Source organism: Sarcophilus harrisii, chromosome 6, assembly GCF_902635505.1.
Source record: "Sarcophilus harrisii chromosome 6, mSarHar1.11, whole genome shotgun sequence".
In the NCBI taxonomy this organism is placed as follows: domain Eukaryota; kingdom Metazoa; phylum Chordata; class Mammalia; order Dasyuromorphia; family Dasyuridae; genus Sarcophilus; species Sarcophilus harrisii.
The window spans coordinates 39286086-39299490 of NC_045431.1; the positions used below are offsets into that span (position 1 = coordinate 39286086).

General features: G+C 35.3%; 1 protein-coding gene across 7 annotated transcripts in view; it reads left to right on the plus strand.

The window, feature by feature from the left end:
* Positions 1 to 623: 623 nt before the first annotated feature.
* The window catches only part of EXOC1 (exocyst complex component 1), a 55432-nt gene continuing 42650 nt past the window's right edge, over positions 624 to 13405 (plus strand). For all 7 annotated transcript variants that reach the window (XM_031943412.1, XM_031943414.1, XM_031943415.1 and 4 more), the window contains exons 1-4: positions 624 to 707; positions 6498 to 6631; positions 7020 to 7150; positions 10294 to 10453. In XM_031943412.1, coding sequence (XP_031799272.1) covers positions 6508 to 6631; positions 7020 to 7150; positions 10294 to 10453 — 415 coding nt within the window. In that variant the 5' untranslated portion in view covers positions 624 to 707; positions 6498 to 6507. The remainder of the gene's footprint in view (positions 708 to 6497; positions 6632 to 7019; positions 7151 to 10293; positions 10454 to 13405) is intronic.

The window sequence follows — 13405 nt, forward strand, 5'->3', positions numbered from 1 at the left end:
TCTCGGGGGTGTAGGACGGACCAGAACTCCAATGGATAGAGGCTGCCGTAGGCCCCGCCCACCCTCACTCCTATTGGCTCTTTCTATCTCCCTCCTTCTTTCCATCCTCGCTCCTATTGGCTTTTCCCCCCTGTCTGTCTCTGTCTTCCTCCCTTTTTTTTCTCCCATTCTCGTTCCTATTGGTTCTCCCTCCCTCCGTCTCTGTCTCACTCTTCCTCCCTCTCTCTCTTTCCCATTCATTTTTTTTATTTAATAGCCTTTTATTTACAGGTTATATGTATGGATAACTTTACAGCATTAACAATTGCCAAACCTCTTGTCCCAATTTTTCACCTCTTACCCCCCACCCCCTCCCCCAGATGGCAGGATGACCAGTAGATATTAAATATATTAAAACATAAATTAGATACACAATAAATATACATGAGCAAACTGTTATTTTGCTGTACAAAAAGAATCAGACTCTGAAATATTGTACATTTCCCATTCGTTTTCTCTCTCTGCCGCAGTCGGTCTCCTTTCGGGCTGGCCCGCTCCGCTTCCTTTTTCCGGCACGACGTGAGTCACATGACCGGAAGTCGGCGATGGGCGGGGCCGACGCTTTCCCGAAGGCTCCTTGAGAGAAGGGAGAGCGCTCGCCGCCGGTTCTCGCCGCGTCCTCCGCCCCAGCCCGATCCCCTCGCGGAGGAGCCCGCGGCGCGCCTCGGGTAAGGGGGAGGCCGCGGCGGCCGCGTGTGCGCGGAGCCGCCTCGCTCTCGGGGAGATGCGGCCGGCTGCGGCCCGGCGCAGGGCCCAGGGGAGCGCCCAGGCCGCGCCTTCTCTCCCCGGAGCAGCTCCGGGCCGGGGCCGGGACCCCGACTATTAAGCCCCAGGACGATAATAATTGTTGTCCAGGCCTTTCCCGGCCTCCCTTGGGCTTTTCTTGGCTTGTGATTGGCCCTGTCCTAGGAAACTGAGGCAGGCAGGATGAAGTCACAGACAGTGCGTGTCCTTCTGTTGTTGCTATTCCTTCTTTTCCGTCATGCCTGACTCTTCCTGACCCCATTTGGGGCATCCTTGGCAAAGATACTGGCGTAGTTTCCCGTTTACCTCCCGCGCATTTTACAGACGAGGAAACTGAGGCAGGCAGGGGGAGGTGACTTGCCCAGGGTACCACAGTAACCATCTGAGACCCGATTTGAAGGCCCATCTACATCCCATCTGTCCCAACAACAACAATAACAATGATAATAACTGTCCCAGGCCTTGTGCTAAGCCCTTTACAGTTAATACCCCATTTGATCCTCATAACAGCCCCGGAGGCAAGGGGACGGTATTATCCCCATTTTATGGAAGGGGAAATTGAGTCAGAGGTGAATGTGGCTGAACCCTGGCGTGGGTGGACACCCTCCCTTAACAGGGAGGACCCTGAACTTGGATGTGGAGAAGCAAAATTATTTATGATTATTTATCTTGTCTACAAATGAGCATTTCCTTCTGTTATAATTGTTTTTTTTTTTTTTTTTTTTTAATTAGAAGAGGTCCATAGATTGCCAAGGATGTGTCGGTCAGAAAGGGTTAAGAATATCTGGGACTTCCCCTGTGGGAATGCTGCCTGCAGGAAATCCTGTGGGGATTCAGTTCTCCCCTCTGCCAGAAATACCTTTAGCAAAGAAGCTGCAGGGAGGTTCCCCCACCCCAGACATTCCTTAACAAAGTAGCCTGGGGGTCTAAAGCCCTGGAGTCTAGGCTGGTGCTGACTCCAAGACTCAAGCTAGAGACTTTTGTTATCTTGTAGGATTGGAACTTTTCTAAAGACCGACTAGGGATTTGTGCTTTTCCCATTTTTCCAGTTAGGTAGAGGAGTAGGGAAATACTTTATTTTGTGTTTCAGTTGCATATCCTCTATGAGATCTATTATACATTCTCATTTGTTTTATTATGAATTAGAACCACTAATTATTAGAAGTAGAAGACACCTTAGAGTTCATCTAGTAGAAAACACCTTAGAGTTCATCTAGTAGAAAACACCTATTTTATAAAAGAGAAAACTAAAGTTCAGAGAGTTAGTAAGTTAACTGAGGTGTTAACTGTGAATTAGAAACACTAATTATTAGAAGTAGAAGACATCTTAGAGTTCATCTAGCAGAAAACACCTATTTTATAAAAGAGAAAACTAAAGTTCAGAGAGTTTGTAAGTTAACTGAGGTATTAACTATGAACTAGAACCATTATTAGAAGTAGAAGACACCTTAGAGTTTATCTAGTAGAAACCACCTATTTTATAAAAGAGAAAACTAAAGTTCAGAGAGTTAGTAAGTTAACTGAGGTGTTAACTGTGAATTAGAACCACTAATTATTAGAAGTAGAAGACACCTTAGAGTTCATCTAGCAGAAAACACCTATTTTATAAAAGAGAAAACTAAAGTTCAGAGAGTTTGTAAGTTAACTGAGGTGTTAACTGAATTAGAACCACTAATTATTAGAAGTAGAAGACATCTTAGAGTTCATCTAGCAGAAAACACCTATTTTATAAAAGAGAAAACTAAAGTTCAGAGAGTTTGTAAGTTAACTGAGGTATTAACTATGAACTAGAACCATTATTAGAAGTAGAAGACACCTTAGAGTTTATCTAGTAGAAACCACCTATTTTATAAAAGAGAAAACTAAAGTTCAGAGAGTTAGTAAGTTAACTGAGGTGTTAACTGTGAATTAGAACCACTAATTATTAGAAGTAGAAGACACCTTAGAGTTCATCTAGCAGAAAACACCTATTTTATAAAAGAGAAAACTAAAGTTCAGAGAGTTTGTAAGTTAACTGAGGTGTTACATTGAAGTAGTGGGCAATCAGGTCAAAAAGTAGAAATCTCCTAATAATATTCTTGCTATGGGGAAGCCATTTAGCCTTCTTAGCATTATTCATTTTAAATCAACTCAACAAGTATTTCTTGATTGTCTTCTGTATGTCCAGTACTGTAGGAGGCTCCATATGTGTACCTTTGTGACTATGGGCAAATCACTTTCTTCATCTATAAATGAAAAAGTTGGACTAAACTCTCTCAAAGATCCCCTCTAGCTATAAATCTATGGTTCTACATACTAGACAGTTTCTGCCTTCACAGACGGCATGTAATTGAGGAGTTAAGACAAACACAAATGAAACAAATAGAGGAAAATACTTAATGGATCTTTGGTTTCAGTAGTGGAGGAATCTCCACATTTCCTCCTTTCAGAGCCGACTACAACTTTTCTGTTGTGGTGGTGGTTGAAGGACTATAGATGAGAAATGTATGTTGTGGCTAAGCTGAGACTGGGGTCTCCATGGCTAGCTAAACTAGTCTTCACATGACAGAAGTGTGAGTGGAGGCCTCCATTTGGTGCCTTCCCAGCTGAGAGGGCTTACCCAAGAGGGCATCCCACTGCAGACAGAGCCTAGTGTCACCTATGTGTGGTGATGAGGGATCAGAGTGAGATTTTAGAAAGAGCAATAAGACTAAGTGTCAGTATGTACATTAAATACTAGAGAGCTCTAAGGGAAAAATCTATCTGGATTGCAATCATATTCATTGTGATGTTGGGCAGGTCAGGAAGCATCTCTGGGTCTTAGTTTACTTATCTGTAAAATGAGAGTGGAACTGGGTGACATGTAAGGTCCTTCTAGCTCTAAATCTTTGGTTTGTGACCTATTTGGATGTGGCTTTAGGAAATGGCTGTTTGCAAGTGGATTTTGACAAATGATTAATATTTGAATAAATGGTTGGAGTAGGGAATAAATGAATAAGTACTTAATATGTGAAAAGCTTGAGTTGTTTTTTAACAACTGCTTAAAGCAGTGGGGAACACAAAGACCCTGTTTTCAAGGAGCTTAGTTTCTAATGGGAGACAACATTTTTGGATTTTAGCTGTGTCAAATGAAAAGATCCTGTGGTCTTTGGGGTGAAGTGGCAAAGCAGATGGCACTGCCTCTTTGTTATGTCCATTAATATTATTGTTCTATAAGAAACAATCAGGATGATTTCAAAGAGCCTTACATGAACTGATGCTAAGTGAAGTGAGCAGAACCGAGAGATGATTATATACATCAACAACAAGATTATATGAAGATCAATTCTGATGTGACACTTTTTAACAATGAGATGGATTCAGGCCAGTTCCAATGATCTTGTAACAAAAAGAGCCATCTACACCCACAGAGTACTGTGGGAACTGAATGTGGATCACAACATAGCATTTTCACTTCTTTTGTTGTTTGCTTGCATTTCTGTTTTCCTTTTTGATCTGATTTTCCTTGTGCAGCATGATAATTGTGGAAATATGTATAGAAGAATTGTACTTATTTAACATTGGATTAATTGCAATCTGGAGAAGGGGGTGAGAGGAAGGGGAGGAAAGTGGAACACAAGGTTTTGCAAGGGTCAATGTTAAAAAATTATTCATGTACATGTTTTGAAAATTAAAAAAAAACTTTATTAAAAAGAAAAGAAAATTTTTAAAAATGTTATTTCCATTGATAAAATCATATCATTTTCTGATGATGAACTACTTGACAGTGCCAAGGGTTTTGGTAGCAAGAATTTTGTGGGCTTTGAAAAATATGACCTAGCATCTGCAGGAAATAATCTTAAACTATATTTCCACAAGAGCTTCCCAGAATGGTGGCTATGGCCACTGGGCTGGAAGCAATTACTCTCAGTGCCCTTGAGTCCTGTTTCTGTAGGGGTCTGCGTGCTGTGGCGGAGGTGGTTTATTTTGCCTGGCACATGTCTCTTATCTTTCCTCAGGGTGTTAAGACTGCTGTGTGGCACGTGTATCTGAGTGACGGGGGGATGGCCCCAGCACAAAAGTAGCTTCCTTTGGATGATAAAACCATAATCAGCTGGGAAAGTTGGACTGGAAGCAGTACTGGTCGCCTGGGAATTTTTCTACTTTCAGGGATCCTGTTGATCAGCAGTTGTTGCTAGTAGTTGTGGGGAATGTAGTCCTCTTCTCCACAAAGTTTTAATATGAACAAATAGGCAAAAGAATGAAATTGGGAAGGGATGAGGATATTGAGGTCTGGCCAGAACAGAGTTCCCATCATGAAATAGGGAAAAATAAAATTAAAATGCATAAAGTACATTGGATTATAGGTGGCTTTAATGTAAGATTTGCTCTTTAATGAATGGGAAACCCTTGAAGGTTGAGCAAAGGAGGTTTGTGCTGAAAGTTGCATTTTAGGAAAACGTGTATACTAATATATTGATTGCAATAAGAATGGAAAGAGCAGGTCAAGAGTGGGGTAATAACTAATAATCCAGTTTTCCCAGAGTTTTAAGTAAAGTCTGGATCAAGGATAGAATTTTATTATTGTTTGTTTGTTTTGAACTTAGATGCTGTAGCACCACCACCAACATTTTATTTCTTTAGGCAGTAGGGAGCTACTAAGAGGCTTCCAGCAAGGGAGTGACATGAAGACTTGTGTTGTGTATAAAGGATAGACTAGAGACAGGGAAACCAATGGGAAGATAGTATAATAGTTTATTCAAAAGGCAGTGATGGCATGAATTAGGGTAGTGGAAATGCAAAAAAGAAGAGTAAATTGAGAAGAATTTCTGAGATAAAATCACCAGGACTTGGTATTTGTCTGAATATGGATAGTTTAGTGAAGAACTTCAAGATTTTGAGGACAGTGGTACCATCCACAAAGATGATCATTTGATCTCTTGAAAACCTCTAATTAACTTTAAGGCTTTAGAGCTCTCAATTAAGAGCAACTTCTCTTTCTCTAATAATGTTTGTGACTGGGACTGCTCAGTGAAATGGGTAATAAATAGAAGCACTCAGGAAACTGAAAACATGGTTGGGTAAAGGATCCTGAGTCATCAGGAAAACCAGGAAATCCTGATTCTGCCTCTTCCCAATGAAATCTGAAAAAAAGAGAAGAAATGGAATCAGCAATTTGCAAGGGCAGAAGTTCCATTATCTTGTAATTAGGACAATGAATCCCAATAGGAATTATGAAGGTTTGGTAGGTTCTTTAGACACTATTTTGAAAAGCAATGATTTAAGCCTACTTTGTCATTCAAAGATTTTTTTTAACACTTAGTCAGCATGTTTAAAATGATCATACATGTATAACCTATATCAGATTGCTTGCTGTCTTGAAGAGGGAGAAGATAAAGGAGGAAATTTTAGAATACAGAATTTTACAAAAATGAATGTTGAAAGTTAGAAAAACTTGTTTTTTAAAAAAATTTATTTTACAAAATGGCAACCTTAAAACAAGTTTGAGTAAAAATATTTTAGAGTAGCTTTTGATATTATGAAATACTATTATAAAATATTTTCTCCGTTTTGACTTTTAACTGCTATTTATGATATCTTGAAATAATATCTACATTAAAACATTTTTCTAAAATTTGTCATTAGGCATTCATAGTTTTTATTTTATTCAACAGGAAAACTAAATGGTAAATCAAAGATTAGTTTAAAATGATTCATTGGTATGCTGTGTAGTATTTATATTTTGCATTTTTCAGCTAAGAAAAAATGACTGCAATCAAGCATGCATTACAAAGAGATATTTTCACACCAAATGATGAACGTTTACTGAGCATTGTGAATGTCTGTAAAGCAGGGAAAAAGAAGAAAAACTGTTTTTTATGTGCCACAGGTGAGTATTTCAATTTCTAAAAAATACTCCTTTGATATGCTGTTTCTTTTCTGTAAGGGAAATTTACTTCATATATTAAACCTCATTTTCATTATAATTTTTAAAGTTATAGCTATAACCAATTAATTTTTCATTATTTTGCATAAAAGAGAAACGTTCTTTTCACAGGTTTAAATACAAAGATTTAGAAGTATTCTGAAGATCATGGTATTAAGTTTAAATTCTTGATTACAAAGTAAAAATTTCAGAAAGTATCATCTGACCTTTCCATTTAAAAACATGTACCACTTCCCTAACATACAGGGACTACTTGGGCAATATGTATGTTAGAAAAATATCAGGTCCAAAAGCATTTCTAATGAAACTATTTATGTATTTTACTCAACAGTGACAACTGAACGTCCAGTGCAGGTGAATGTGGTGAAAGTGAAGAAATCTGATAAAGGAGACTTCTACAAAAGACAAATTGCTTGGGCTCTTCGAGATCTTGCTGTGGTAGATGCCAAAGATGCCATCAAAGTATGTCTTTATTATTAGTATTTTGATCTGGGTCTGGTTATAAAATGCCTTCCACCTTATAAGAAAATTTTATGTCTTCAAGGTTTTTCATCTAAATTTGTCTTTTTTATGGCTCCTGACCCATGGAAATTAAGAATGAGCGTTTGAAAAAACATTCATTCTTCCATGTCTTTTGCTTCACTACCGGTAGTAACAAATATTAACTGCTGTTTGATTTATACTCTAATTAGACTTTTTAAATCTTTAAAAAATAATTTGCTCTCTAGTTTAGACTTTCTAGTCTAATTTTTGTATTAAATCTTTTCTTTTACTTTCTCTTGTCATTGTCTTTTTCATTCTATCATATATGCTGTGTTAGATTTTATTCCAAAATGTTTGGCTTTTTCCTATTTACTAAGTTTACTCTGGTAAAATTTGTGTAAACTAAAGCAAATGGACCCTTTGTATTCCCAGGACTTAGCATAGTTCTTAGGAAATGGCACTTAATAAATGCTTGTTGACTAATTTATTCATGTTTTTGTTAATCTTGTAGCGTTTAAAATTTTAAGTTGTTAATATATTATGCTAATGTAACAATGTAATAATTTTTGCAAAAATACTAACATTGTTACTATAAGAATATTATGTTGTTAATAATGCAAGAATATTTTTAGTAATTTTAGTATAATGTAGAATTATACAACTATGTAGCATATAATAATAAAATTATTATAATAATACATCATAATTCTCAAGAATCACGTATGATTCACCAGAATGACTAAATGGCAATTAATGACTAGTATCTAGTTATTACTTGAATTCAATTCAATCTCAGTAAATATTTATTAAATGCCTACTGTGTAACTCACTGTCAAACTATATGAGAGAAACATGGTTTCTATCTCCAAATCGTTTACAATCTTATCTAGAAATCATTGCTTTTTTTTTTCTCCTAAAGGGAAGAGAGATCAATCTTGTTATATTATTACCTTTAATGTGTTAAGAAATGATGGATTCAAAAAAAATTTTTTTTGAAAAGCAATAGGGATTAAGTGACTTACCTAGGATCATATGGCTAGGAAGTGTCTGAAGTTGGATTCGACCTCAAGATTTTTTAACAACAGAACCAGTGCTTTATCCACTATTATCACCTAGATGTTGTGGATTCATATTTTTTAAACACCAGAACTAAATTAGAAACTAGAACTAAAACACTACCAACAAAACCCTAGAAAAATAAAAGTATCTTTGTAGTGTTTTTGAATTGAATACTTAGATTTGAGACAAAAATTACAACTCTTGAGCCACTTGTAATACATATGTTCCCCCTTTCAAACATCTACAAAAGAGAAAGCATGGGATAGATAGAGGGCTAGTCTGCCAGTCAAGAATCAAGCACTCACTCTGAAACGTACTGTGGGGCTGTGGGCAAGTTACTTAACATCTTCTTGAGTTCTAGGCAACTCATTGAGATTTAGTTACAGACAGTTTCACAGTTTGCATCACCAGAAGGAGTTTCCATACTAGAAGTTCCTTTCAGGTTCAAATTTTTTTAAAAAATCATGTGCCTCTTAATATAAAAATCTTATACTTTTTGAGGGGTGTCATCAATGTTATAGATGAATTTGCCCCTTGCTACAAACATATTTTTTTTTAAGTCACCGAAAAATGACAGTTAATAAAACAATAAGGTAAAAGAAGAGAATGAGACACATGAATTTCAGAAGGACATATTTTTCAGTTACATGGATTCTTAACTTGGGAAAATACTGTTCATCTACATGCTTCTCAGGAAAACACAAAGATCTCTTCAGGAGAGTTTAGGAATAGAATACTGGCAAAAAATTTTTTAGTTGTTATTTTATATATTTTTTTAAAATCTCAAAAGAATCTGAGGCAAGTGCCAGTTTTTGTAGTTTTCTATTTAGATCCTTCTCAGAAACACAACACCCACCTTTATTAAAAAGACATATTAATTGCTAAGCTGTTTTCTCTCTAGTAGTTTTTATACTTTGTAACCTCATTGATTTGCATAATTCACCCACATTGCTGAATCCCTACTTAAAAACTTCCTCATAGCTGACACCTCACTGCTACCATATTTAAGAGATTTTTTTAGTTTTATAGACACCCTACACATTCTGGGTATTGGTCTATAAAATGTAAAATTTTTATTTATATACTAACATTAGCTGTTTGGTATAACTTGATCTGTGTGAGTATTGCAGTGTAAAATACTCAGCTTTTTTTATGGCATTGTGGGAATCTTACATTTGTTAGCCCTAATGCAAATATCTTTTCATTGATAAGTACAAATTTTTGATTTTTGTGACTACCCATCAAGCTTTATCTTTTCTTGTTAATCTACAGATCAATAGTATGTGAATTTTGTATGAAATCAGATTCTATCCTTAATATATCTATTCTATAATATAAACATACATTCTATCCCTAATACAATCTCATAATACATGAAACTATATATTTATATGTTCTTACAGCAAGCACTATATTAGTGGAAAAAATATTAAAGACAGACATTGGCTAGCTGTTTTGTTTGCTCCTCATGAAGTTTCTATGAATGTCCAGATCCAGATAAATACTTAATTATATATGTCTAATTTTAAGTCTGTAATACCTTGTCAGCTGGAAAACTCTAGAAACAAATATTATTTTCATTATCCTTCAGGACAAGCTAGCACTCAACAAACATGTTTTAGTGATCCAAATTAGCTTTTATGTATCCAGAGGAGCAATAATTCTAGCTTTGGAGGAAAAAAATGGCTTGATTACAGGGACTGAAGAAGTGGTTTCTCTTTTCTCAATGTCCACCCTTTATATCAATTTGTGGGTTTAAGGTGTATAAAGCATAAACTTTTTGGAATACCATGAGTATTTGATAGTTAACCTACAACTTTGGATTCCTCACTTCCCATATGTTCTACATGGCAATATTTTCATTTTACTTTTAATTCAGTGTCATTCCTGAACTAACATCAACAAATCATTTCTTGGTTTTAAAATGTAATTAATAAGAGTGCTTCCTGCTTAAAGTATTGTTCTTCTTTGTGTTAGAACATATCTTCTCCATTATCATATAGCAATAATGAAGAAGTCAGTGATCACAATTTTTTTTTTTTTACATTTGTATTTATTTGCAGGAGAATCCAGAATTTGATTTACATTTTGAAAAAATATACAAGTGGGTTGCCAGCAGCACTGCAGAAAAGAATGCATTTATTTCTTGTATTTGGAAACTGAATCAGAGATATCTTCGAAAGAAAATTGATTTCGTCAATGTTAGTTCACAACTTTTAGAAGGTAAAGTTCAATTAAAATTTATGAATAAAATCAAATGTGTTATAAATGCGTTTTTTGTAACTATTTAATTAAGGAATTGATTTAATTTAGGTAATAGATTTTTTATGTTCAATATGTGCTTCCAGAATAATATCTAATGTTGATAAAGTATTTGAGTTGTTTAATTAAGCAACACAAAAGTCTTAATGTAACTGAAATTTAAAGATATACTAAAGAAAATTTTACTTTAAAAATCTTTTTCATTAAGAAATAGTATAAGGAGAAAATAGCTTAAGTTTGAATTATCTTAATTGAAGAAAGTAGTTGAAATAAGTTATAGAAGTGAACAAAGCAAAAGAACAAAAAGTTAGAAATGAAAAGAGCTAAGTCAAATTTGATAGTAGCCTATGCAAAGAAAAAAGAACTTACTTCCTTCTCTTCCCCCCAAATTTTATCAGGAGTGGAAATTGGTAACCTCATGTTGCATTTGTTTGTACTGGACTCTGTCCCTTTCTTTTGAAAACTCTGCTTTTTCATCATTCTTTCTTCTATGAATTTTCCTTTGCATGTAGTAAACTCTCAGCCATTTATTGGCTACTTTTAGTTAGTGAGGTAGAATCTGGCTGGATTTATGGCATACGATAACTTACTTTTGAAGGAAAGTTTAAGGGGTCCTATACCTGGAAGTGAAAGAAATCAATTGAAGTCATCTTTCCTAGAAATTCAGTCTAGGCCAAAAAGTTCATCTTAAATCTTGAATATCTAAAATGAACTTTGGTTCAGCCCTCATTTTACAGATGAAGAAACACCCAGAAAAGCTATATAATTTGCCTGAGGCTTCACAGTGCTTTGGTATCAGATGAAAATTTCTCCTAAAATCTCTTCTAATTTTGAGTCCAGAGTTCCTTCTGCAGTCCCATATCTATCTCTTTTTTCTTGGAAGAAGCTAGTAATTCTCTAGGTTGTGGTTTACTTGTTATTCAAAAAGTGTTCTGAATTGAGGATGAAATTTTTCCTTTCAAGTTTTTTCTCACTTTGAATATTAAATAAAACTCTATACCATAGGAATGGGAAAAGGTGTCTTCTAATATTTTTTTAAAAATCTAAAATTAACATTTCACTTTTCAATGTGGATATAATGTCTTATTACAGTATGTGTTTCTTTGTTCATTAAACTCATTAGGTAAATAGATGTTATTCTCCACAGAACAGTGATTCTCAGATTTTTTCAATTCTTTTAACGCCTGCCTTACCTGTTCCTACTTAATAGAACCATTGGGAAGAAAGCTTTTGATTTTTTAATAGGTCATTGTCAAGGTCCCAATTCTTATTAAAATCATAAACAACTAATGCTACAAACAAAAGTGAAAACATCATAAATATTAACACTACAAGAGACAAGCTTAAAAGAATACCTAGAAGACTGTAGGGACATATTTTGAGAACACTCTTCCAACATCCTTAAATAGAGATTTCTGTTTTAGTTGAGTTTTGGGTGTAGCTTTCAACTTCCTAATGTCATTCGGCTCCCAACCCTTCCCAACACACACACACACACACACACACACACACACACACACACACACACACACACAAGTGAAAGGAGAACCAACTTATTCAGAGACTGAAGAGACTGCCACCATGTGGTGGAGCATGGCTTGAGATCTCAAGGTGCCCAGAGAGGAGACTTTTGCTCTGTTCTGCGCAGGCTGCCCACCCATGTGTCCTGTCTTTGTGTGCCTCTCTTCATCCATCAGTGCTTGGATACTTCCTGTCTGTCCTTGGCCCCTGCATGTTGCCTATTATCTCCTGTCTGTCCATATTAGACCTCAACATATTTACCTTCCTGCCTCAACCTTGCATGTTCTCCCTCTTGTTCTTGCTTCTTGGTCCTTGGCTCCCATGTTCCTTGAACTATGTGTCAATTCCTTCACTCCATGGCACTCTTCCTTCCCCATGTGGGCAAATTTGCATTAAAGATCCACTTACATAAGCAAGAACTATACTTCCTTTTTGGTTTTGGTAAGTCTGGGCAATAGATGATCTTTATAATTAATTTTTTAAAAAAGATATAATTTGTTAAGTTTTATTAATGTTTTTTTTTACATTGTGATTATTTCCCAAACTATACTTTCCTTCCCTGAACTGTTTATTTTAACAAAGAGGAACAACTGTCAGCAAAATGGACCAACAGATTATGTCTGACAGTATTTGTTACGTACATAGTTTCCTATCTCTCTGCTGAGAGGAAGGCTTTAAGTGTTTCCTTATCTATTATCTGAGTCCAAATTGTCTGTTACAATTAACATGAGTTAGCCTACCTTTAAAAATTGTCACTATTTTTCCCATAATCATTTTAACTTATCATTAAAATAGATTAATGTTGATGCACTTAATTTATCAACACTAAATGAAAATACATAAGTTTTTCTTTGGGGAAATTATACAAAAAACTCAGTGGGGAATTGTGGCTTCTCAACAACATAAGATGTTGAAAGAGGGATTTGTTAAGAGGAAGAAATCTAAGTTTTCCTGTTTTCTCAAAACTGTACATCTGTTCTTTATTCAATTAAATCAAAAGCTTTTATTTATATCCTTAAAATCTAGCCTCATCTAATATTGATTGTGCTCATTAAATTGCTTCAACAATATACTTTCTAAAACGACTGGAATCTTTTGACTAACCCATTGCCAAGGAGATACTATGTAAAGCATTTGTTCTTTGTGTGAAAATAAATGGGCAAGACTCCAAAATAACATAAATGATCTATTCCTCAGATTTTTCTTCTAAGAACAAGAAGTCCCATACTTTTACAAATCTCTTAAGAAACAAAAAATCAGAAGTAAAAGTAAAATAAGTCTGTAGTTAATTTCTGAATTATTTATGTTTTTATATAGTACTTATTTTATTTCCAAAAGTAATTTGAGTTTCAGGCCAGAAAACTAAGTTTGTGCCTTTTCCATTCCTTTTAG